The sequence below is a fragment of the Lolium perenne genome, chromosome 3 (genome assembly GCF_019359855.2).
Source record: "Lolium perenne isolate Kyuss_39 chromosome 3, Kyuss_2.0, whole genome shotgun sequence".
In the NCBI taxonomy this organism is placed as follows: Eukaryota; Viridiplantae; Streptophyta; class Magnoliopsida; order Poales; family Poaceae; genus Lolium; species Lolium perenne.
This window is the reverse complement of record NC_067246.2, coordinates 295,593,271-295,618,533: the sequence shown is the minus strand read 5'-3', so window position 1 is coordinate 295,618,533 and position 25,263 is coordinate 295,593,271. Positions and strand designations below refer to the sequence as shown.

Sequence of the window (25,263 nt, the reverse complement as noted above, 5' to 3'; positions counted from 1 at the left end):
CAGTATTTATCGTTTTTGGATTCGCCCGGCCCTTCTGGTGTGTCTCTGTATGGAATCGAAACCCATTCACGTCATACTTCTCATACTTCATGACGTCACGGTTACAACCTTGGGAAACACATCTCAACTCATCTGTCATCTCAACGTTTGCATCAGCTCCCTACAAGCACGGTTCAAATTTGTTGTGTGCATTAGTTACGTGGAATAACAGGGACAAGTCACATATTGGTAGGTAAGAGGGACAGCTTAGACATTACTTTTTTCATGAACCAAGACACAAAGTTTATTTTTACTTCGGGAGCACCCTCTTTCAGTAGAGTCTCCAACTCCGCGCCCGTGGGATCGCGCGGAAGCCACCACTGTTCATCCGTGAATTCGCTGAAAGGATACAATAAGCATTAGACCGAGTTGAGTGTAGGTGATCGAAACTAGATACAATAAGCATTACACCATGTTACCTAATGAAATCGTGACCGCCATCGTAAGTCGTCCCCCCCACCACTTCCTTCATGTTCATAAGCACATAGAGCATTATGCAATCCTTCTCTTCCCTCTCCAATCTATATTTTTATCCTTTACCAGCCTTGCCACCGGGACATTGGAATAGTTGAAGCTTGGGGTCATTCATGGGCACGTCGACATTGTAACGAGAGACCGGGTTATGCAGAGTGGGAACTTCATCAGGATAGTACGTTGTTGCGGCATCTGCCATCTCCCGAAGGCACGTTGCCTCAGCTATGCATGCTTCAATCTTGGCTTTGTTTCCAGTTATCTTCCGAATATACTTGAACTCTCTCTCAATACAAAACTGCCACCAAAACTGCACTGGGCCACCCAAGAGTGCCTCGTTTGCGAGGTGCACAATGAGATATGCCATCGGAGTAAAGAAGCCTGGCGGAAAGATCATCTCCAAATTGCATAGCAACTCCGGCACTTGAACTTGCAGCTTCTCAATAACCTTAGGACATATCTGCTTAGCACAGAGCGTGCGGAAGAAATGGCTCAACTCCGCGAGCACTCGCCATATTTTCTCGGGGAGATACCCTCGAAGCATCACCGGCATCAGCCGCTCAATCCATATATGATAGTCATGACTCTTGAGCCCGGTGACTTTTCCCGTCGAAAGATTGACTCCCTTGCTCATATTCGAACAATAACCATCAGGGAACATCACAACGTATTTTAGCCACTTGAATGCCTCCTTCTTTTGGATGGAATCAAGGCAGAAGTCGGCGTGCGGCTTGAACCAATTCTTTCGACGGCCAGTAGGACGTTGCATGTGTAATTTCTTCCTATCACCTTGCTTCTCAACATCGACTCTAGCCTTGACATTATCCTTTGACTTCCCGGGAATGTTTAGGCACGTGTGAAATAAGGACTCCGCGACATTCTTTACGGTGTGCATCACATCGATGTTATGGGGAAGTTCGAGGTCCTTGCAATACTCGAGCTTCGTTAAGGCTGCCTCGTGAGTCCAGTTGTGCGTTACACCATATCCCTCAAATTGATGGCCAGCTTCTGATGCCGCTGGCACGAGAGCACGTAGCTCGGCATCAACAGCTATACCATCGAACTTTGGCACCTCTGTTACTTCATGCACAACTTTGCCTTTCTTGAAGTTCTTTTTGTCTTCTCTGAACGGATGCCTCCGTTTGAGGTACTGCCGATTCGTGTCAAACGCAACATACTTGCGACCCTTATTTAGCCAAAGGAACTCAAGTCGATGCTGCACCGGGCATGGCCATTTACCGATTGTACACCATCCGCATGTTAGGGCGTACCCGGGCATGTCATGCATGGTATCTGCAACCAAACTTTCATGCAGAAGTTTGTCTTCGATGCTCGGTCGTACGTCAACGTCCCGTGGTGCCAAGAGTGGTTCAAATCTTCCACAATCGGCTGCATGTAGACACTCAAGTTCTTCCCCGGGTAATGGGGCCCTGGAATGATCATTGACAGAAACATGGTCTTCCTCGTCATTAGGACTCCGGGAGGGAGATTGAGCGGAATTACAAACACGGGCCAACAACTGTAATTGGCATTCGACATACCATATGGATTGAAGCCATCTGTAGCTATCGCAATTCTGACATTCAGAGCATCTGCTGCCCTATGGGGGTATTTTCTATCAAAGTTCTTCCATGCATTGCCATCAGATGGATGTCCCATCTTCGTCCGCCCCTGATTGTCCTTTATTCGAGTCCCCATCTTGTGCCACGTCATCTGTTTGGCGGTCTCCTCAGTCAAGTAAAGCCGCTGGATTCTTTTTATGAATGGGAGATACCGAAGAATCGACTTTGCGATCTTTGACTGCCTCACCTGACCATCCTTTCCCGTTACCTCTTCATACCTAGAGGCCTTACAAATGGGACAGTACTTGTCCTCCGCAAAGCTTGTTTCGAGAAGAGAACACAGCCTTTTTCACAACAGTCTATCCTTTGATAATCCATGTTGAGCGCCGACATGAGTTGCCTCGTCTCGTGCGAGGCTTTTAGGCAGACAATGCCCTTTGGGCAACATGTTACCAGTTGTTTTCAGACTTGCTTGAAGCCGTCACGGGTGGTGTTGTACCGGGTCTTGTCGGCTAGACATTGGGAGATGGCATCGAGCTGAGAAATCTCGGCGCCATCGTACGGAGGCGTCTTAGCAGCGGCTATCATATCATAGAAGGCCTTCGCGGCTGGCTCTGGTTCCTCCGGTTACGGAGGTTCCTCCGGTTACGGCGGTTCCTCCCGTGAAGGTGGCGACTACGGCATGTGGGCATCGACAAGATCATCTAGAAAGTCTCTAACCCCATCGTACTCATTGCCATTGAGCCGCTGCCGCATCACCTCACCTATGTCACGTTCGTGCTCATCAAAGTCGATCTGCGTGACGTAACGAGGCATATACCCATATTGCAGAAGGTGTTTAAACATGTCATCCTTTCCACGACGGTGATGCTTCAAGCAACGATTGCACGGGCAAAGTGGCTGAACCTTCTGTTTTGTACCACACGCCAACTCCTTCACTAAATGCCAAGTCTTCCTTATCCACTCATCTGTTTTATTAGTCGCACTAACACGGCCGGTGTACATCCATCCATTATCAGCCATCCTCTGCTCTATTGGAAGCCAAACGACAAGCATAGCATTTATATCAAATAGGAAAATGCATCATATTTTAATTTTTTTAACAGGCAAAACGAATGCATCAACCTACATCTCTACTAGGTGGGCTCCTAGCAGCCGCCGGATCCGTAGATTGAGTACGTTCTCCATGCTCTACCCCGGTCCGAGTCAAAATTTCGGCAGCACCTCCCCGCTGCTCTCCCGATACACGTCTCGCCAAAAAGACAAGAGGATGTGCATCCGGAGAACAACGGTGAGGCGCTGCCGAAATCCTGACTCGGACCGGAGCAGAGCATGGAGAACGTACCCAACTACGGATCCGCCGACTGTCCCGTAAATGCCGCAAGCGTTACGGTTGAAAATATGCCGACCACTAATGCATATGTATCCGCGTAACGCTTGAGGACGGGAAGTGACACCTAGGTTACGCAACTTGACTTGGAAAATGAATCTAGTGACATAAATAAAATGCAGAGAAGAAGTTGGAAATTTAGCTCACCCTCGGCTGTAGAGGAAGTAGTCGAACAATCGAGTGTCGATGTCGGCGACCGTCGAGAAGCGCGTCAAGATCCGGGATCGTCACGCCGGGGTGCTCAAGACGAGGCGGTCACGGCCTGGCCTATTACAAATACATATTATTAGAAGAAATTCACATTTGCATTTCTATTTACATTATTAAACATAGCATTTCAATTTCAACTACACATTTCTATTTCTTTCCAAATGTCCACTATTCTATTTCTATTACTATTTCAAATCAATCCTACTTCTATTTTTTTCTACTATTTACACTATTCTATTTCTATCCCCACTATCTATTGTTGGAGAACATACATACATATGGTTTCTATTTCTATTTCTATTTCAAATAAATTATATTTCTATTTGTTTCTACATCAATTTCTCTTACAACAATTAAAGGAATACAAAAATAAAAACAAAGTGTAAAGTTGCTTACCATCTCCCGGGTACTGGGAGGGGCGCTGAGGAGGATTTGGGCGGCGACGGGCGGATGGCCGGGGCGAGGAGGAGGAGGCCGGGGCGAGCAGGAGGCCGGGGCGAGGAGGAGGCCGGTGGCGAGCGAGAGGAGGAGCGGGGGCGACGGCGGGTCAGGCGACCTGCGGTGGGGAGGGGGCGGGCCGGCGGTGGAGGTGGCGGGCGAGAGGATGAGCGGGGCCGGCGGCGCGGGGCTCAGTTGAGGAGGCGGCGGCGGCGGGAGGATGGGGACGGGAGGAGGGCGGCGTCGGGCAGGAGGAGGGCGGCGTCGGCTGCGGTGGCGGGCACGAGGTGGCGACGAGAGGAGGGGCGGGGGCCGAGGAGGCGGGCTGGAGGCGGCGACGGGAGGAGGGGTCCGGGGCCTGAGGAAGCGGCGGCGGGAGGAGGGCGGCGCGGGGCTCAGGCGGCGGCGGCGCGGGGCTCAGGCGGCGGCGGCTCGGGCGGGAGAAAAATGAAAAACGCGCGGTGGAGGAAAACGCGCGGTGGAGGAAAACACGCAGCCGACCAGGTGAAAAACGCGGGTGGGATCTACGCCGAGGGCCACCCTCGGCTTACACAGATGCTCGGTCGTACGCCGAGGGCCACCCTCGCCTTAGCCGGGCCGACCAGGTGGACCCTGGGGTTAATGCTAGGGTTTGGCTACACCGAGGGCTACGCATACGCCTAGGGCAGCCCTCGGCATAGTTTATTTTTTTTTTGTTAATTTTTTTTGTTTCATTCTATTTTCTAACTATAATATACTAGTATATATTATATTAGGTCTACCCTTTGACCTAATATGCTAGGATTACCTTTTTTACCACATCGACATTGAATTGAATGCGCGGTCTACCCTTTGACCGACCTCCATCGGCGGTGCCCCCGTTACTTTACTCTGCCTTTTTAGGACACATAAAATGACGCCACGCGGCTCCGCTCGATTTTTTGGCTCCGTTTGCTTTGCCAACTGGGCAAAACGGGGCCGCCGGGACATGCGGTATGGCCGTACCGGGCGCGCGCGTGCACCCGTCCGCCAACGCGCGAAACGGAAAACATTTAGCACATAAAATGACGCGTCCTAGACCTAAAAACATTTTTCCCTCCATTTATTGAGCGAAGGAAAGTGTCGCCCCAGTTCAAATCCGGACAGTTTCCAGCGGATTCGGCGGGGCACCGCAGGAAGCGGGTGGGATTACCAGATGGCTTCCGCGCGCATATGGCATGTGATAGGTGGTGCGTAGGAGGTATCCTAGCGCCGCGCGGAGGTCCCGCGCGATACTGAAATGCGCACCATGTAGCTGCTTCACAAAAAAAGCCCTTCCGGCACCCCGAAAATGGAAAAACAGTCGCCCGTGGTTCGGATTGGAAATCCGCGACCGGGGCCTTGCTTCCCATCCTAAGGCCCATGCACGTGCCAAATATGGCCTCGTTCCGACAAACTATGTGGTGAAACGGGCCGTTTCCTACTCATTTCCCCTAAAAGCCATAGAACTCCGGACGAGATAGCCCTGTTCGTGAAGGGTTCTCCAAGATAATTGCCGTATCCCAGTTCCGTCTTTTGCAGTGGTTACTAGGACACATAAAATGATGCCACGCGGCTCCGCTCGATTTTTTTGGCTCCGTTTGCTTTGCCAACTGCGCAAAAAACGGGCCGCCGCGACACGCGGTAGGGCCGTACCGGGCGCGCGCGCGTGCACCCGTCCGCCAACGCGCGAAACGGAAAACATTTAGCACATAAAATGACGCGTCCTAGACCTAAAAACATTTTTCCCTCCATTTATTGAGCGAAGGAAAGTGTGGCCCCAGTTCAAATCCGGTCAGTTTCCAGCGGATTCGGCGGGGCACCGCAGGAAGCGGGTGGGATTCCCAGATGGCTTCCGCGCGCATATGGCATGTGATAGGTGGTGCGTAGGAGGTATCCTACCGCCGCGCGGAGGTCCCGCGCGATCCTGAAATGCGCACCATGTAGCTGCTTCACAAAAAAGCCCTTCCGGCACCCCGAAAATGGAAAAACCGTCGCCCGTGGTTCGGATTGGAAATCCGCGACCGGGGCCTTGCTTCCCATCCTAAGGCCCACGCACGTGCCAAATATGGCCTCGTTCCGACAAACTATGTGGTGAAACGGGCCGTTTCCTACTCATTTCCCCTAAAAGCCATAGAACTCCACACGAGATAGCCCTGTTCGTGAAGGGTTCTCCAAGATAATTGCCGTATCCCAGTTCCGTCTTTTGCAGTGGTTACTAGGACACATAAAATGACGCCACGCGGCTCCGCTCGATTTTTTGGCTCCGTTTGCTTTGCCAACTGCGCAAAACGGGGCCGCCGGGACATGCGGTATGGCCGTACCGGGCGCGCGCGTGCACCCGTCCGCCAACGCGCGAAACGGAAAACATTTAGCACATAAAATGACGCGTCCTAGACCTAAAAACATTTTTCCTTCCATTTATTGAGCGAAGGAAAGTGTCGCCCCAGTTCAAATCCGGACAGTTTCCAGCGGATTCGGCGGGGCACCGCAGGAAGCGGGTGGGATTCCCAGATGGCTTCCGCGCGCATATGGCATGTGATAGGTGGTGCGTAGGAGGTATCCTACCACCGCGCGGAGGTCCCGCGCGATACTGAAATGCGCACCATGTAGCTGCTTCACAAAAAAAAGCCCTTCCGGCACCCCGAAAATGGAAAAACCGTCGCCCGTGGTTCGGATTGGAAATCCGCGACCGGGGCCTTGCTTCCCATCCTAAGGCCCACGCACGTGCCAAATATGGCCTCGTTCCGACAAACTATGTGGTGAAACGGGCCGTTTCCTACTCATTTCCCCTAAAAGCCATAGAACTCCGGACGAGATAGCCCTGTTCGTGAAGGGTTCTCCAAGATAATTGCCGTATCCCAGTTCCGTCTTTTGCAGTGGTTACTAGGACACATAAAATGACGCCACGCGGCTCCGCTCGATTTTTTGGCTCCGTTTGCTTTGCCAACTGCGCAAAACGGGGCCGCCGGGACATGCGGTATGGCCGTACCGGGCGCGCGCGTGCACCCGTCCGCCAACACGCGAAACGGAAAACATTTAGCACATAAAATGACGCGTCCTAGACCTAAAAACATTTTTCCCTCCATTTATTGAGCGAAGGAAAGTGTGGCCCCAGTTCAAATCCGGTCAGTTTCCAGCGGATTCGGCGGGGCACCGCAGGAAGCGGGTGGGATTCCCAGATGGCTTCCGCGCGCATATGGCATGTGATAGGTGGTGCGTAGGAGGTATCCTACCACCGCGCGGAGGTCCCGCGCGATACTGAAATGCGCACCATGTAGCTGCTTCACAAAAAAAAGCCCTTCCGGCACCCCGAAAATGGAAAAACCGTCGCCCGTGGTTTGGATTGGAAATCCGCGACCGGGGCCTTGCTTCCCATCCTAAGGCCCACGCACGTGCCAAATATGGCCTCGTTCCGACAAACTATGTGGTGAAACGGGCCGTTTCCTACTCATTTCCCCTAAAAGCCATAGAACTCCGGACGAGATAGCCCTGTTCGTGAAGGGTTCTCCAAGATAATTGCCGTATGCCAGTTCCGTCTTTTGCAGTGGTTACTAGGACACATAAAATGACGCCACGCGGCTCCGCTCGATTTTTTGGCTCCGTTTGCTTTGCCAACTGCGCAAAACGGGGCCGCCGGGACATGCGGTATGGCCGTACCGGGCGCGCGCGTGCACCCGTCCGCCAACGCGCGAAACGGAAAACATTTAGCACATAAAATGACGCGTCCTAGACCTAAAAACATTTTCCCTCCATTTATTGAGCGAAGGAAAGTGTCGCCCCAGTTCAAATCCGGACAGTTTCCAGCGGATTCGGCGGGGCACCGCAGGAAGCGGGTGGGATTCCCAGATGGCTTCCGCGCGCATATGGCATGTGATAGGTGGTGCGTAGGAGGTATCCTACCGCTGCGCGGAGGTCCCACGCGATACTGAAATGCGCACCATGTAGCTGCTTCACAAAAAAAAGCCCTTCCGGCACCCCGAAAATGGAAAAACCGTCGCCCGTGGTTCGGATTGGAAATCCGCGACCGGGGCCTTGCTTCCCATCCTAAGGCCCACGCACGTGCCAAATATGGCCTCGTTCCGACAAACTATGTGGTGAAACGGGCCGTTTCCTACTCATTTCCCCTAAAAGCCATAGAACTCCGGACGAGATAGCCCTGTTCGTGAAGGGTTCTCCAAGATAATTGCCGTATCCCAGTTCCGTCTTTTGCAGTGGTTACTAGGACACATAAAATGACGCCACGCGGCTTCGCTCGATTTTTTGGCTCCGTTTGCTTTGCCAACTGCGCAAAACGGGGCCGCCGGGACATGCGGTATGGCCGTACCGGGCGCGCGCGTGCACCCGTCCGCCAACGCGCGAAACGGAAAACATTTAGCACATAAAATGATGCGTCCTAGACCTAAAAACATTTTTCCTTCCATTTATTGAGCGAAGGAAAGTGTCGCCCCAGTTCAAATCCGGACGGTTTCAGCGGATTCGGCGGGGCACCGCAGAAGCGGGTGGGATTCCCGGATGGCTTCCGCGTGCATATGGCATGTGATAGGTGGTGCGTAGGAGGTATTCTACCGCCGCGCGGAGGTCCCGCGCGATACTGAAATGCGCACCATGTAGCTGCTTCACAAAAAAGCCCTTCCGCACCCCAAAAATGGAAAAACCGTCGCCCGTGGTTCGGATTGGAAATCCGCGACCGGGGCCTTGCTTCCCATCCTAAGGCCCACGCACGTGCCAAATATGGCCTCGTTCGAGCAAACTATGTGGTGAAACGGGCCGTTTCCTACTCATTTCCCCTAAAAGCCATAGAACTCGGACGAGATAGCCACCTGTTCGTGAAGGGTTCTCCAAGATAATTGCCGTATCCCGATTCCGTCTTTTGCGGTGGTTACTAGGACACATAAAATGACGCCACGCGGCTCCGCTCGATTTTGGCTCCGTTTGCTTTGCCAAGCTGCGCAAAGCAGGGCCGCGGGACATGCGGTATGGCCGTACCGGGCGCGCGCGTGCACCCGTCCGCCAACGCGCGAAACGGAAAACATTTAGCACATAAAATGACGCGTCCTAGACCTAAAAACATTTTTCCCTCCATTTATTGAGCGAAGGAAAGTGTGGCCCCAGTTCAAATCCGGTCAGTTTCCAGCGGATTCGGCGGGGCACCGCAGGAAGCGGGTGGGATTCCCAGATGGCTTCCGCGCGCATATGGCATGTGATAGGTGGTGCGTAGGAGGTATCCTACCGCTGCGCGGAGGTCCCGCGCGATACTGAAATGCGCACCATGTAGCTGCTTCACAAAAAAAGCCCATACCGCAACCCCGAAAATGGAAAAACCGTCGCCCGTGGTTCGGATTGGAAATCCGCGACCGGGGCCTTGCTTCCCATCCTAAGGCCCACGCACGTGCCAAATATGGCCTCGTTCCAACAAACTATGTGGTGAAACGGGCCGTTTCCTACTCATTTCCCCTAAAAGCCATAGAACTCCGGACGAGATAGCCCTGTTCGTGAAGGGTTCTCCAAGATAATTGCCGTATCCCAGTTCCGTCTTTTGCAGTGGTTACTAGGACACATAAAATGACGCCACGCGGCTCCGCTCGATTTTTTGGCTCCGTTTGCTTTGCCAACTGCGCAAAACGGGGCCGCCGGGACATGCGGTATGGCCGTTCGTGGCGCGTGCGTGCTCCGGTCGTCCTACGCGCGAAACGGAAAACATTTAGCACATAAAATGACGCGTCCTAGACCTAAAAACATTTTTCCCTCCATTTATTGAGCGAAGGAAAGTGTCGCCCCAGTTCAAATCCGGACAGTTTCCAGCGGATTCGGCGGGGCACCGCAGGAAGCGGGTGCGATTCCCAGATGGCTTCCGCGCGCATATGGCATGTGATAGGTGGTGCGTAGGAGGTATCCTACCGCCGCGCGGAGGTCCCGCGCGATACTGAAATGCGCACCATGTAGCTGCTTCACAAAAAAAAGCCCTTCCGGCAACGATAAAATGGAAAAACAGTCTCCAGTTGTTCGGATTGGAAATAATCTACCGTGGCCTTTCTTCCAATCCTAAGGCCCACGCACGTGCAAATATGGCCTCGTTCCGACAAACTATGTGGTGACACGCGCCGTTTCCTACACCATTGCCCTAAAAGCCATAGAACTCCGGACGAGATAGCCCTGTTCGTGAAGGGTTCTCCAAGATAATTGCCGTATCCCAGTTCCGTCTTTTGCAGTGGTTACTAGGACACATAAAATGACGCCACGCGGCTCCGCTCGATTTTTTGGCTCCGTTTGCTTTGCCAACTGCGCAAAACGGTGCCGCCGGGACATGCGGTATGGCCGTACCGGGCGCGCGCGTGCACCCGTCCGCCAACGCGCGAAACGGAAAACATTTAGCACATAAAATGACGCGTCCTAGACCTAAAAACATTTTTCCCTCCATTTATTGAGCGAAGGAAAGTGTGGCCCCAGTTCAAATCCGGTCAGTTTCCAGCGGATTCGGCGGGGCACCGCAGGAAGCGGGTGGGATTCCCAGATTGCTTCCGCGCGCATATGGCATGTGATAGGTGATGCGTAGGAGGTATCCTACCGCCGCGCGGAGGTCCCGCACGATACTGAAATGCGCACCATGTAGCTGCTTCACAAAAAAAAGCCCTTCCGGCACCCCAAAAATGGAAAAACCGTCGCCCGTGGTTCGGATTGGAAATCCGCGACCGGGGCCTTGCTTCCCATCCTAAGGCCCACGCACGTGCCAAATATGGCCTCGTTCCGACAAACTATGTGGTGAAACGGGCCGTTTCCTACTCATTTCCCCTAAAAGCCATAGAACTCCGGACGAGATAGCCCTGTTCGTGAAGGGTTCAACAAGATAATTGCCGTATCCCAGTTCCGTCTTTTGCAGTGGTTACTAGGACACATAAAATGACGCCACGCGGCTCCGCTCGATTTTTTGGCTCCGTTTGCTTTGCCAACTGCGCAAAACGGGGCCGCCGGGACATGCGGTATGGCCGTACCGGGCGCGCGCGTGCACCCGTCCGCCAACGCGCGAAACGGAAAACATTTAGCACATAAAATGATGCGTCCTAGACCTAAAAACATTTTTCCCTCCATTTATTGAGCGAAGGAAAGTGTGGCCCCAGTTCAAATCCGGTCAGTTTCCAGCGGATTCGGCGGGGCACTGCAGGAAGCGGGTGGGATTCCCAGATGGCTTCCGCGCGCATATGGCATGTGATAGGTGGTGCGTAGGAGGTATCCTACCGCTGCGCGGAGGTCCCGCGCGATACTGAAATGCGCACCATGTAGCTGCTTCACAAAAAAAAGCCCTTCCGGCACCCCGAAAATGGAAAAACCGTCGCCCGTGGTTCGGATTGGAAATCCGCGACCGGGGCCTTGCTTCCCATCCTAAGGCCCACGCACGTGCCAAATATGGCCTCGTTCCGACAAACTATGTGGTGAAACAGGCCGTTTCCTACTCATTTCCCCTAAAAGCCATAGAACTCCGGACGAGATAGCCCTGTTCGTGAAGGGTTCTCCAAGATAATTGCCGTATCCCAGTTCCGTCTTTTGCAGTGGTTACTAGGACACATAAAATGACGCCACGCGGCTCCGCTCGATTTTTTGGCTCCGTTTGCTTTGCCAACTGCGCAAAACGGGGCGCGGGACATGCGGTATGGCCGTACCGGGCGCGCGCGTGCACCCGTCCGCCAACGCACGAAACGGAAATCATTTAGCACATAAAATGACGCGTCCTAGACCTAAAAACATTTTTCCCTCCATTTATTGAGCGAAGGAAAGTGTGGCCCCAGTTCAAATCCGGTCAGTTTCCAGCGGATTCGGCGGGGCACCGCAGGAAGCGGGTGGGATTCCCAGATGGCTTCCGCGCGCATATGGCATGTGATAGGTGGTGCGTAGGAGGTATCCAACCGCCGCGCGGAGGTCCCGCGCGATACTGAAATGCGCACCATGTAGCTGCTTCACAAAAAAAAGCCCTTCCGGCACCCCGAAAATGGAAAAACCGTCGCCCGTGGTTCGGATTGGAAATCCGCGACCGGGGCCTTGCTTCCCATCCTAAGGCCCACGCACGTGCCAAATATGGCCTCGTTCCGACAAACTATGTGGTGAAACGGGCCGTTTCCTACTCATTTCCCCTAAAAGCCATAGAACTCCGGACGAGATAGCCACATTCGTGAAGGGTTCTCCAAGATAATTGCCGTATCCCAGTTCCGTCTTTTGCGGTGGTTACTAGGACACATAAAATGACGCCACGCGGCTCCGCTCGATTTTTGGCTCCGTTTGCTTTGCCAACTGCGCAAAACGGGGCCGCCGGGACATGCGGTATGGCGTGCACGGCGCGCGCGTGCACCCGTCCGCCAACGCGCGAAACGGAAAACATTTAGCACATAAAATGACGCGTCCTAGACCTAAAAACATTTTTCCTTCCATTTATTGAGCGAAGGAAAGTGTCGCCCCAGTTCAAATCCGGACAGTTTCCAGCGGATTCGGCGGGGCACCGCAGGAAGCGGGTGGGATTCCCAGATGGCTTCCGCGCACATATGGCATGTGATAGGTGGTGCGTAGGAGGTATCCTACCGCCGCGCGGAGGTCCCGCGCGATACTGAAATGCGCACCATGTAGCTGCTTCACAAAAAAAGCCCTTCCGGCACCCCGAAAATGGAAAAACCGTCGCCCGTGGTTCGGATTGGAAATCCGCGACCGGGCCTTGCTTCCCATCCTAAGGCCCACGCACGTGCCAAATATGGCCTCGTTCCGACAAACTATGTGGTGAAACGGGCCGTTTCCTACTCATTTCCCCTAAAAGCCATAGAACTCCGGACGAGATAGCCCTGTTCGTGAAGGGTTCTCCAAGATAATTGCCGTATCCCAGTTACGTCTTGTACCGTGGTTACTAGGACACATAAAATGACGCCACGCGGCTCCGCTCGATTTTTTGGCTCCGTTTGCTTTGCCAACTGCGCAAAACGGGGGCGCGGGACATCTTGCGGTATGGCCGTACCGAAGGCGCGCGCGCGTGCACCCGTCCGCCAACACGCGAAACGGAAAACATTTAGCACATAAAATGACGCGTCCTAGACCTAAAAACATTTTTCCCTCCATTTATTGAGCGAAGGAAAGTGTGGCCCCAGTTCAAATCCGGTCAGTTTCCAGCGGATTCGACGGGGCACCGCAGGAAGCGGGTGGGATTCCCGAGATGGCTTCCGCGCACATATGGCATGTGATAGGTGGTGCGTAGGAGGTATCCTACCACCGCGCGGAGGTCCCGCGCGATACTTTGAAATGCGCACCATGTAGCTGCTTCACAAAAAAAGCCCTTCCGGCACCCGAAAATGGAAAAACCGTCGCCCGTGGTTTGGATTGGAAATCCGCGACCGGGGCCTTGCTTCCCATCCTAAGGCCCACGCACGTGCCAAATATGGCCTCGTTCCGACAAACTATGTGGTGAAACGGGCCGTTTCCTACTCATTTCCCCTAAAAGCCATAGAACTCCGGACGAGATAGCCCTGTTCGTGAAGGGTTCTCCAAGATAATTGCCGTATCCCAGTTCCGTCTTTTGCAGTGGTTACTAGGACACATAAAATGACGCCACGCGGCTCCGCTCGATTTTTGGCTCCGTTTGCTTTGCCAACTGCGCAAAACGGGGCCGCCGGGACATGCGGTATGGCCGTACCGGGCGCGCGCGTGCACCCGTCCGCCAACGCGCGAAACGGAAAACATTTAGCACATAAAATGACGCGTCCTAGACCTAAAAACATTTTTCCCTCCATTTATTGAGCGAAGGAAAGTGTGGCCCCAGTTCAAATCCGGTCAGTTTCCAGCGGATTCGGCGGGGCACCGCGAGAAGCGGGTGGGATTCCCCGAGATGGCTTCCGCGCGCATATGGCATGTGATAGGTGGTGCGTAGGAGGTATCCTACCGCCGCGCGAGGTCCCGCGCGATACTGAAATGCGCACCATGTAGCTGCTTCACAAAAAAAGCCCTTCCGGCACCCGAAAATGGAAAAACCGTCGCCCGTGGTTCGGATTGGAAATCCGCGACCGGGCCTTGCTTCCCATCCTAAGGCCCACGCACGTGCAAATATGGCCTCGTTCCGACAAACTATGTGGTGAAACGGGCCGTTTCCTACTCATTTCCCCTAAAAGCCATAGAACTCCTGGACGAGATAGCCCTGTTCGTGAAGGGTTCTCCAAGATAATTGCCGTATCCCAGTTCCGTCTTTTGCGGTGGTTACTAGGACACATAAAATGACGCCACGCGGCTCCGCTCGATTTTTGGCTCCGTTTGCTTTGCCAACTGCGCAAAACGGGGCCGCCGGGACATGCGGTATGGCCGTACCGGCGCGCGCGTGCACCCGTCCGCCAACGCGCGAAACGGAAAACATTTAGCACATAAAATGACGCGTCCTAGACCTAAAAACATTTTTCCTTCCATTTATTGAGCGAAGGAAAGTGTCGCCCCAGTTCAAATCCGGACAGTTTCCAGCGGATTCGGCGGGGCACCGCAGGAAGCGGGTGGGATTCCCAGATGGCTTCCGCGCACATATGGCATGTGATAGGTGGTGCGTAGGAGGTATCCTACCGCCGCGCGGAGGTCCCGCGCGATCTTGAAATGCGCACCATGTAGCTCCTTCACAAAAAAAGCCCTTCTGGCACCCCGAAAATGGAAAAACCGTCGCCCGTGGTTCGGATTGGAAATCCGCGACCGGGGCCTTGCTTCCCATCCTAAGGCCCACGCACGTGCCAAATATGGCCTCGTTCCGACAAACTATGTGGTGAAACGGGCCGTTTCCTACTCATTTCCCCTAAAAGCCATAGAACTCCGGACGAGATAGCCCTGTTCGTGAAGGGTTCTCCAAGATAATTGCCGTATCCCAGTTCCGTCTTTTGCAGTGGTTACTAGGACACATAAAATGACGCCACGCGGCTCCGCTCGATTTTTTGGCTCCGTTTGCTTTGCCAACTGCGCAAAACGGGGCCGGGACATGCGGTATGGCCGTGCCGGCGCGCGCGTGCACCCGTCCGCCAACACGCGAAACGGAAAACATTTAGCACATAAAATGACGCGTCCTAGACCTAAAAACATTTTTCCCTCCATTTATTGAGCGAAGGAAAGTGTGGCCCCAGTTCAAATCCGGTCAGTTTCCAGCGGATTCGACGGGGCACCGCAGGAAGCGGGTGGGATTCCCAGATGGCTTCCGCGCGCATATGGCATGTGATAGGTGGTGCGTAGGAGGTATCCTACCACCGCGCGGAGGTCCCGCGCGATACTGAAATGCGCACCATGTAGCTGCTTCACAAAAAAAAGCCCTTCCGGCACCCCGAAAATGGAAAAACCGTCGCCCGTGGTTTGGATTGGAAATCCGCGACCGGGGCCTTGCTTCCCATCCTAAGGCCCACGCACGTGCCAAATATGGCCTCGTTCCGACAAACTATGTGGTGAAACGGGCCGTTTCCTACTCATTTCCCCTAAAAGCCATAGAACTCCGGACGAGGTAGCCCTGTTCGTGAAGGGTTCTCCAAGATAATTGCCGTATCCCAGTTCCGTCTTTTGCAGTGGTTACTAGGACACATAAAATGACGCCACGCGGCTCCGCTCGATTTTTTGGCTCCGTTTGCTTTGCCAACTGCGCAAAACGGGGCCGCCGGGACATGCGGTATGGCCGTACCGGGCGCGCGCGTGCACCCGTCCGCCAACGCGCGAAACGGAAAACATTTAGCACATAAAATGACGCGTCCTAGACCTAAAAACATTTTTCCTTCCATTTATTGAGCGAAGGAAAGTGTCGCCCCAGTTCAAATCCGGACAGTTTCCAGCGGATTCGGCGGGGCACCGCAGGAAGCGGGTGGGATTCCCAGATGGCTTCTGCGCGCATATGGCATGTGATAGGTGGTGCGTAGGAGGTATCCTACCGCCGCGCGGAGGTCCCGCGCGATACTGAAATGCGCACCATGTAGCTGCTTCACAAAAAAAAGCCCTTCCGCCACCCCGAAAATGGAAAAACCGTCGCCCGTGGTTCGGATTGGAAATCCGCGACCGGGGCCTTGCTTCCCATCCTAAGGCCCACGCACGTGCCAAATATGGCCTCGTTCCGACAAACTATGTGGTGAAACGGGCCGTTTCCTACTCATTTCCCCTAAAAGCCATAGAACTCCGGACAGAGATAGCCCTGTTCGTGAAGGGTTCTCCAAGATAATTGCCGTATCCCAGTTCCGTCTTTTGCGGTGGTTACTAGGACACATAAAATGACGCCACGCGGCTCCGCTCGATTTTTGGCTCCGTTTGCTTTGCCAACTGCGCAAAACGGGGCCGCCGGGACATGCGGTATGGCCGTACCGGGCGCGCGCGTGCACCCGTCCGCCAACGCGCGAAACGGAAAACATTTAGCACATAAAATGACGCGTCCTAGACCTAAAAACATTTTTCCTTCCATTTATTGAGCGAAGGAAAGTGTCGCCCCAGTTCAAATCCGGACAGTTTCCAGCGGATTCGGCGGGGCACCGCAGGAAGCGGGTGGGATTCCCAGATGGCTTCTGCGCGCATATGGCATGTGATAGGTGGTGCGTAGGAGGTATCCTACCGCCGCGCGGAGGTCCCGCGCGATACTGAAATGCGCACCATGTAGCTGCTTCACAAAAAAAAGCCCTTCCGCCACCCCGAAAATGGAAAAACCGTCGCCCGTGGTTCGGATTGGAAATCCGCGACCGGGGCCTTGCTTCCCATCCTAAGGCCCACGCACGTGCCAAATATGGCCTCGTTCCGACAAACTATGTGGTGAAACGGGCCGTTTCCTACTCATTTCCCCTAAAAGCCATAGAACTCCGGACGAGATAGCCCTGTTCGTGAAGGGTTCTCCAAGATAATTGCCGTATCCCAGTTCCGTCTTTTGCAGTGGTTACTAGGACACATAAAATGACGCCACGCGGCTTCGCTCGATTTTTTGGCTCCGTTTGCTTTGCCAACTGCGCAAAACGGGGCCGCCGGGACATGCGGTATGGCCGTACCGGGCGCGCGCGTGCACCCGTACGCCAACGCGCGAAACGGAAAACATTTAGCAGATAAAATGATGCGTCCTAGACCTAAAAACATTTTTCCTTCCATTTATTGAGCGAAGGAAAGTGTCGCCCCAGTTCAAATCCGGACAGTTTCCAGCGGATTCGGCGGGGCACCGCAGGAAGCGGGTGGGATTCCCAGATGGCTTCCGCGCGCATATGGCATGTGATAGGTGGTGCGTAGGAGGTATCCTACCGCCGCGCGGAGGTCCCGCGCGATACTGAAATGCGCACCATGTAGCTGCTTCACAAAAAAAAGCCCTTCCGGCACCCCGAAAATGGAAAAACCGTCGCCCGTGGTTCGGATTGGAAATCCGCGATCGGGGCCTTGCTTCCCATCCTAAGGCCCATGCACGTGCCAAATATGGCCTCGTTCCGACAAACTATGTGGTGAAACGGGCCGTTTCCTACTCATTTCCCCTAAAAGCCATAGAACTCCGGACGAGATAGCCCTGTTCGTGAAGGGTTCTCCAAGATAATTGCCGTATCCCAGTTCCGTCTTTTGCAGTGGTTACTAGGACACATAAAATGACTCCACGCGGCTCCGCTCGATTTTTTGGCTCCGTTTGCTTTGCCAACTGCGCAAAACGGGGCCGCCGGGACATGCGGTATGGCCGTACCGGGCGCGCGCGTGCACCCGTCCGCCAACGCGCGAAACGGAAAACATTTAGCACATAAAATGACGCGTCCTAGACCTAAAAACATTTTTCCCTCCATTTATTGAGCGAAGGAAAGTGTGGCCCCAGTTCAAATCCGGTCAGTTTCCAGCGGATTCGGCGGGGCACCGCAGGAAGCGGGTGGGATTCCCAGATTGCTTCCACGCGCATATGGCATGTGATAGGTGGTGCGTAGGAGGTATCCTACCGCCGCGCGGAGGTCCCGCGCGATACTGAAATGCGCACCATGTAGCTGCTTCACAAAAAAAGCCCTTCGGCACCCGAAAATGGAAAAACAGTCGCCGTGGTTCGGATTGGAAATCCGCGACCGGGGCCTTGCTTCCCATCCTAAGGCCCACGCACGTGCCAAATATGGCCTCGTTCCGACAAACTATGTGGTGAAACGGGCCGTTTCCTACTCATTTCCCCTAAAAGCCATAGAACTCCGGACGAGATAGCCCTTTTCGTGAAGGGTTCAACAAGATAATTGCCGTATCCCAGTTCCGTCTTTTGCAGTGGTTACTAGGACACATAAAATGATGCCACGCGGCTCCGCTCGATTTTTTTGGCTCCGTTTGCTTTGCCAACTGCGCAAAACGGGGCCGCCGGGACATGCGGTATGGCCGTACCGGGCGCGCGCGTGCACCCGTCCGCCAACGCGCGAAACGGAAAACATTTAGCATATAAAATGATGCGTCCTAGACCTAAAAACATTTTTCCCTCCATTTATTGAGCGAAGGAAAGTGTGGCCCCAGTTCAAATCCGGTCAGTTTCCAGCGGATTCGGCGGGGCACCGCAGGAAGCGGGTGGGATTCCCAGATGGCTTCCGCGCGCATATGGCATGTGATAGGTGGTGCGTAGGAGGTATCCTACCGCTGCGCGGAGGTCCCGCGCGATACTGAAATGCGCACCATGTAGCTGCTTCACAAAAAAAGCCCTTCCGGCACCCCGAAAATGGAAAAACCGTCGCCCGTGGTTCGGATTGGAAATCCGCGACCGGGGCCTTGCTTCCCATCCTAAGGCCCACGCACGTGCCAAATATGGCCTCGTTCCGACAAACTATGTGGTGAAACGGGCCGTTTCCTACTCATTTCCCCTAAAAGCCATAGAACTCCGGACGAGATAGCCCTGTTCGTGAAGGGTTCTCCAAGATAATTGCCGTATCCCAGTTCCGTCTTTTGCAGTGGTTACTAGGACACATAAAATGACGCCACGCGGCTCCGCTCGATTTTTTGGCTCCGTTTGCTTTGCCAACTGCGCAAAACGGGGCCGCCGGGACATGCGGTATGGCCGTGCGGGCGCGCGCGTGCACCCGTCCGCCAACGCGAAACGGAAAACATTTAGCACATAAAATGACGCGTCCTAGACGAAAAAACATTTTCCCTCCATTTATTGAGCGAAGGAAAGTGTGGCCCCGGTTCAAATCCGGTCGGTTTCCGGCGGATTCGGCGGGAGCACCGCAGGAAGCGGGTGGGATTCCCAGATGGCTTCCGCGCGCATATGGCATGTGATAGGTGGTGCGTAGGAGGTATCCTACCGCTGCGCGGAGGTCCCGCGCGATACTGAAATGCGCACCATGTAGCTGCTTCACAAAAAAAAAGCCCTTCCGGCACCCCGAAAATGGAAAAACCGTCGCCCGTGGTTCGGATTGGAAATCCGCGACCGGGGCCTTGCTTCCCATCCTAAGGCCCACGCACGTGCCAAATATGGCCTCGTTCCGACAAACTATGTGGTGAAACGGGCCGTTTCCTACTCATTTCCCCTAAAAGCCATAGAACTCCGGACGAGATAGCCCTGTTCGTGAAGGGTTCTCCAAGATAATTGCCGTATCCCAGTTCCGTCTTTTGCAGTGGTTACTAGGACACATAAAATGACGCCACGCGGCTACGCTAGATTTTGGCTCCGTTTGCTTTGCCAACTGCGCAAAACGGGGCCGCCGGACATGCGGTATGGCCGTACCGGGCGCGCGCGTGCACCCGTCCGCCAACGCGCGAAACGGAAAACATTTAGCACATAAAATGACGCGTCCTAGACCTAAAAACATTTTTCCCTCCATTTATTGAGCGAAGGAAAGTGTGGCCCCAGTTCAAATCCGGTCAGTTTCCAGCGGATTCGGCGGGGCACCGCAGGAAGCGGGTGGGATTCCCAGATGGCTTCCGCGCGCATATGGCATGTGATAGGTGGTGCGTAGGAGGTATCCTACCGCTGCGCGGAGGTCCCGCGCGATACTGAAATGCGCACCATGTAGCCGCTTCACAAAAAAGCCCTTCCGGCACCCCGAAAATGGAAAAACCGTCGCCCGTGGTTCGGATTGGAAATCCGCGACCGGGGCCTTGCTTCCCATCCTAAGGCCCACGCACGTGCCAAATATGGCCTCGTTCCGACAAACTATGTGGTGAAACGGGCCGTTTCCTACTCATTTCCCCTAAAAGCCATAGAACTCCGGACGAATCGTCAACGCCGGGTACATGCAAGGTTAGACAAACCTTACATCACACTTGTACACATATGTTAGGGACAAATGCAAGTTTTCAAGCGATTCCGACGCTCCGGTGATCTGTATCTTGGGAAACCCTAGGGCGGGGACCCTGCAGATCTACCCCTATAGCTTTCTCCGTGCGAGGGTTTACCAATGGATTTTTTTATTTGCTTTGCTTTGTTTAGGACATATGCACATGGAAACCATAGGTTTGGAATGAAATAGGCCCCGGATGAGCCGTAGCAGGAGTTTCCACATACAAATCCTGGATTTTACCAAGTGTGGGCCCATGTATGCGGAAATCGTCAACGCCGGGTACATGCAAGGTTAGACAAACCTTACATCACACTTGTACACATATGTTAGGGACAAATGCAAGTTTTAAGCGATTCCGACGCTCCGGTGATCTGTATCTTGGGAAACCCTAGGGCGGGGACCCTGCAGATCTACCCCTATAGCTTTCTCCGTGCGAGGGTTTACCAATGGATTTTTTTATTTGCTTTGCTTTGTTTAGGACATATGCACATGGAAACCATAGGTTTGGAATGAAATAGGCCCCGGATGAGCCGTAGCAGGAGTTTCCACATACAAATCCTGGATTTTACCAAGTGTGGGCCCATGTATGCGGAAATCGTCAACGCCGGGTACATGCAAGGTTAGACAAACCTTACATCACACTTGTACACATATGTTAGGGACAAATGCAAGTTTTCAAGCGATTCCGACGCTCCGTAGATCTGAATCTTGGTAAACCCTAGGCGGGGTCCCCTGCAGATCTACCCCTATAGCTTTCTCCGTGCGAGGGTTTACCAATGGATTTTTTTATTTGCTTTGCTTTGTTTAGGACATATGCACATGGAAACCATAGGTTTGGAATGAAATAGGCCCCGGATGAGCCGTAGCAGGAGTTTCCACATACAAATCCTGGATTTTACCAAGTGTCGGCCCATGTATGCGGAAATCGTCAACGCGGGGTACATGCAAGGTTAGACAAACCTTACATCACACTTGTACACATATGTTAGGGACAAATGCAAGTTTTCAAGCGATTAAACGCTCCGGTGATCGTATCTTGGGAAACCCTAGGGCGGGGACCCCTGCGGATCTACCCCTATAGCTTTCTCCGTGCGAGGGTTTACCAATGGATTTTTTTATTTGCTTTGCTTTGTTTAGGACATATGCACATGGAAACCATAGGTTTGGAATGAAATAGGCCCAGGATGAGACGTAGCAGTAGTTTCCACATACAAATCCTGGATTTTACCAAGTGTGGGCCCATGTATGCGGAAATCGTCAACGCCGGGTACATGCAAGGTTAGACAAACCTTACATCACACTTGTACACATATGTTAGGGACAAATGCAAGTTTTCAAGCGATTCCGACGCTCCGGTGATCTGTATCTTGGGGAACCCTAGGGCGGGGACCTGTGAGGATCTACCCCTATAGCTTTCTCCGTGCGAGGGTTTACCAATGGATTTTTTTATTTGCTTTGCTTTGTTTAGGACATATGCACATGGAAACCATAGGTTTGGAATGAAATAGGCCCCGGATGAGCTGTAGCAGGAGTTTCCACATACAAATCCTGGATTTTACCAAGTGTCGGCCCATGTATGCGGAAATCGTCAACGCGGGGTACATGCAAGGTTAGACAAACCTTACATCACACTTGTACACATATGTTAGGGACAAATGCAAGTTTTCAAGCGATTCTGACGCTCCGGTGATCTGTATCTTGGGAAACCCTAGGCCGGGGACCTTGCAGATCTATCCCTATAGCTTTTTTCGTGCGAGGGTTCACCAATGGATTTTTTTAATTTCTTTGCTTTGTTTAGGACATATGCACATGGAAACCATAGGTTTGGAATGAAATAGGCCCCGGATGAGCCGTAGCAGGAGTTTCCAGCGATTCGGACGCTCCGGTGGTTTGTATCTAGGGAAACCCTAGGGGGCGGGGACCCCGCAAATCTACCCCTAGGGTTAGGGTTAGGGTTAGAGTTAGGGTTAGCAATGGACTTTTTTCCTTTGTTTTAGGACATATGTACATCGATAGCAGATGTTGGGCCTACTGGATCCCGTCGACCCGTCTACGAAGAGCGTCACTCGTGGGATCTACATAAGCCATCTACCATTTTTTTCTTTAAAAAAGTAACTATTTTTACATAATTCATACTAGTACATAAATAAAACAAACATAATATAAAGTTAATGACCAAAAAGAAAAAAAGAAAAAAAAATGTATGCCGAGGGTGGCCGTCGGCATAGGTGGGTGATGCCCTATGCCGAGGGTGGCCCTCGGCGCCTCGCTGACGCCGTGACCGGGCCGTCACGACCGGAGCGGGACCGGAGCACATGCTAGTGCTACGCCGACGGCCTTTAGTACGCCGAGGGTGGCCGTCGGCGTATCCGTCTCTACGCCGAGGGTATGTCTACGCCGAGGGGCTAGATGGGCCGCTGCCATGGACCGGACGTACGCCGACGGCCCCGACATTTGGCCGTCGGCGTACGCCACGGCCGTCGGCGCAGCGAGCCATTCCTGTAGTGTGGTCCTACTCGATGATTCAAGATCGGCGGTCTGGTCTACCAACATGAAGGCCATCACCTCCTCTTCCATAGTTGGTGTCATCCTCGACACTGGCAACCTTGTCCTAGCAGACGCATCCAACACCTCTATCATCATGTGGCAAAGCTTTGACCATTTCGGAAACACGTGGCTCCCTGGTGGCAAGCTTGGCCGAGGCAAGCTCATCGGCGGCAGCACACGTCTAGTCGCCTGGAAGACTTTCAGTGACCCAGCTCCAGGGTTGTTCTCCGTTGTACTAGATCCAAATGGCACAAGCCAGTTCTTTCTCATGTGGAATAGTACCCAGCAATATACGACCAGTGGCAACTGGATTGGCGACAGTTTCTCCAACATGCCGGAGATGGCACCCACCAATGGCTATCCCAACTCGATGTACACATTCTACTATGTCGATGGTGCAAGCGAGAGCTACTGTGTATATGATGTCAAGGGCGACGAGCTCACCACTAGACTCGTCGTGGATGCGACAGGGCGTATTAATGTCCTCACGTGGACGGAGAGCGCCAAGAAATGGATCTTGTACTGGTCGGCGCCCAAGAAGCAGTGCGAAGTTTACATGTCATGTGGGTCGTTTAGTATCTGCACTGGCAATGCATTAGCATCTTGTAGCTGCCTTCGTGGTTTTAGTGAACAATACCAAGGGCAGTGGTTACAGGGTGATCATACTCAAGGCTGCAAAAGAAATGCTGCCCTTCAGGGCAGCAACAACAGTTCACGGAGTGACAAGTTCTACACTGTGGTCGATGTGGAATTACCAAGTAACGAACATAACTTTGTCGCAGAAGGGAGTACTCAAAACTGTGAGCTTGCGTGTCTAAGCAGTCATGACTGCACCGCTTATTCCTTTAGCAGCAGCTGCTCACTTTGGTATGGGGACCTTATCAACATACAAGCTTTGAGTAGTGATGCTATTGGTACTAAAGGTGGTTCTATTCAAATTCGTTTGGCTGCATCCGAGTTCTCTGATAGAAAGTACACTAGGAAATTGGCCATCATAATCACCGTTGCTACTATCAGTGTTGCATTAGCAGTTGTTGCTTTAGCTTTCGTGGCGATGAAGAGGTTTACGGAGGTTCTTCTAGTTGAGGGTTCACTGATGGCATTCAGATACCAGGCTGTGCAAAATCTGACCAAAAACTTCTCCAATAAGCTTGGCGGTGGAGCCTTCGGTTCAGTGTACAAAGGGTCAGTAGCCGAAGGAACCATGGTGGCCGTGAAGAAGTTGGAAGGATTTCGTCAAGGCGAGAAGCAGTTCCGTGCGGAGGTGAGCACACTTGGAACCGTACGACATGTCAACTTAATTCGACTGCTCGGTTTTTGTTCAGAGAGATCGCACAGGCTACTCATCTACGAGTACATGCCAAACGCATCACTGGACCGGTACCTCTTACAGAGAACCCAACAACCATTGCTAAGCTGGAGCACGAGGTACCAGATTGCACTGGGAGTCGCTAGAGGATTACACTATCTCCACGAGAGATGCAGGGACTGCATTATTCACTATGATATCAAACCTGAAAACATACTTCTCAGTGACACCTTTGTGCCGAAGGTTGCAGACTTCGGCCTCGCGAAGCTCGTGGGACGCGACTTCAGCCGTGTCTTGACGACGGTGAGGGGAACCCTAGGATACCTTGCGCCAGAGTGGATAGCCGGCACGGCTATCACGACCAAGGCGGATGTTTATAGCTATGGCATGATGTTGTTCGAGATTGTGTCGTGCACGAGGAACGTGAGGCAGCGGCATGACAACACAGTGGATTTCTTTCCGTTGATGGCCGCGATGAAGCTAAGTGAAGGGGAGCTGCAAGACCTCTTTGATACACAGCTGGGCTGCAACGTTGACGCAGCTGAGGTGGAGAGAGCTTGCAAGGTCGCCTGCTGGTGCATCCAGGACGAAGAGGGCGCTAGGCCATCCATGGCAACAGTCGTGCAGGTTCTAGAGGGGCTGGTTGAGGTTAATGTCCAGCCGGTGCCGAGATCACTCAAACTACTGATGGACCAATCGACTTATGTAGAGCTCTCTTAGGAGCTACCGTCAGAATGAGAAGATTTGGTTTGTGTGGCAGAACCACGCTGCTTGTGAATTTTAGTGTGTTGGCATATGTTATGTTTAATTATCTATTACTTTACTACTACTTACCGCAAAATTTAAAGGCTGCAATTGTTATTTAATAATAAAAAAATAAGGCTTCTTATTCATTCATTTTAATTGCCCCTAATATATTGTCTAAATTACATGACCTACCACCGGTAAGTCAATCTCTATCCAGAAAACGCTTCGTGGCCAATAAGAAAGAAGACGCTTGGTCGAAACTTTCCTTATGTGAAATCAGGGGTAGGCCTATCGAACTCAAGTCTGTCCCAAGTACGTATTTGCTGACCCGGCCCAGAT

The 25,263-nt window shown here is 53.0% G+C and overlaps 1 protein-coding gene across 1 annotated transcript; it reads left to right on the top strand.

The window, feature by feature from the left end:
- Positions 1-22,834: 22,834 nt before the first annotated feature.
- Positions 22,835-24,897, top strand: LOC127340186 (G-type lectin S-receptor-like serine/threonine-protein kinase At2g19130). The gene has a single exon (XM_051365960.1). The coding sequence runs from the start codon at positions 22,873-22,875 to the stop codon at positions 24,895-24,897; it is 2,025 nt and encodes a 674-aa protein (XP_051221920.1). The 5' UTR covers positions 22,835-22,872.
- Positions 24,898-25,263: the final 366 nt, after the last annotated feature.

Bases quoted from the DNA above. Each gene is read 5' to 3' on its own strand.
- LOC127340186 (XM_051365960.1), top strand. From the start codon at position 22,873: ATGAAGGCCATCACCTCCTCTTCCATAGTTGGTGTCATCCTCGACACT.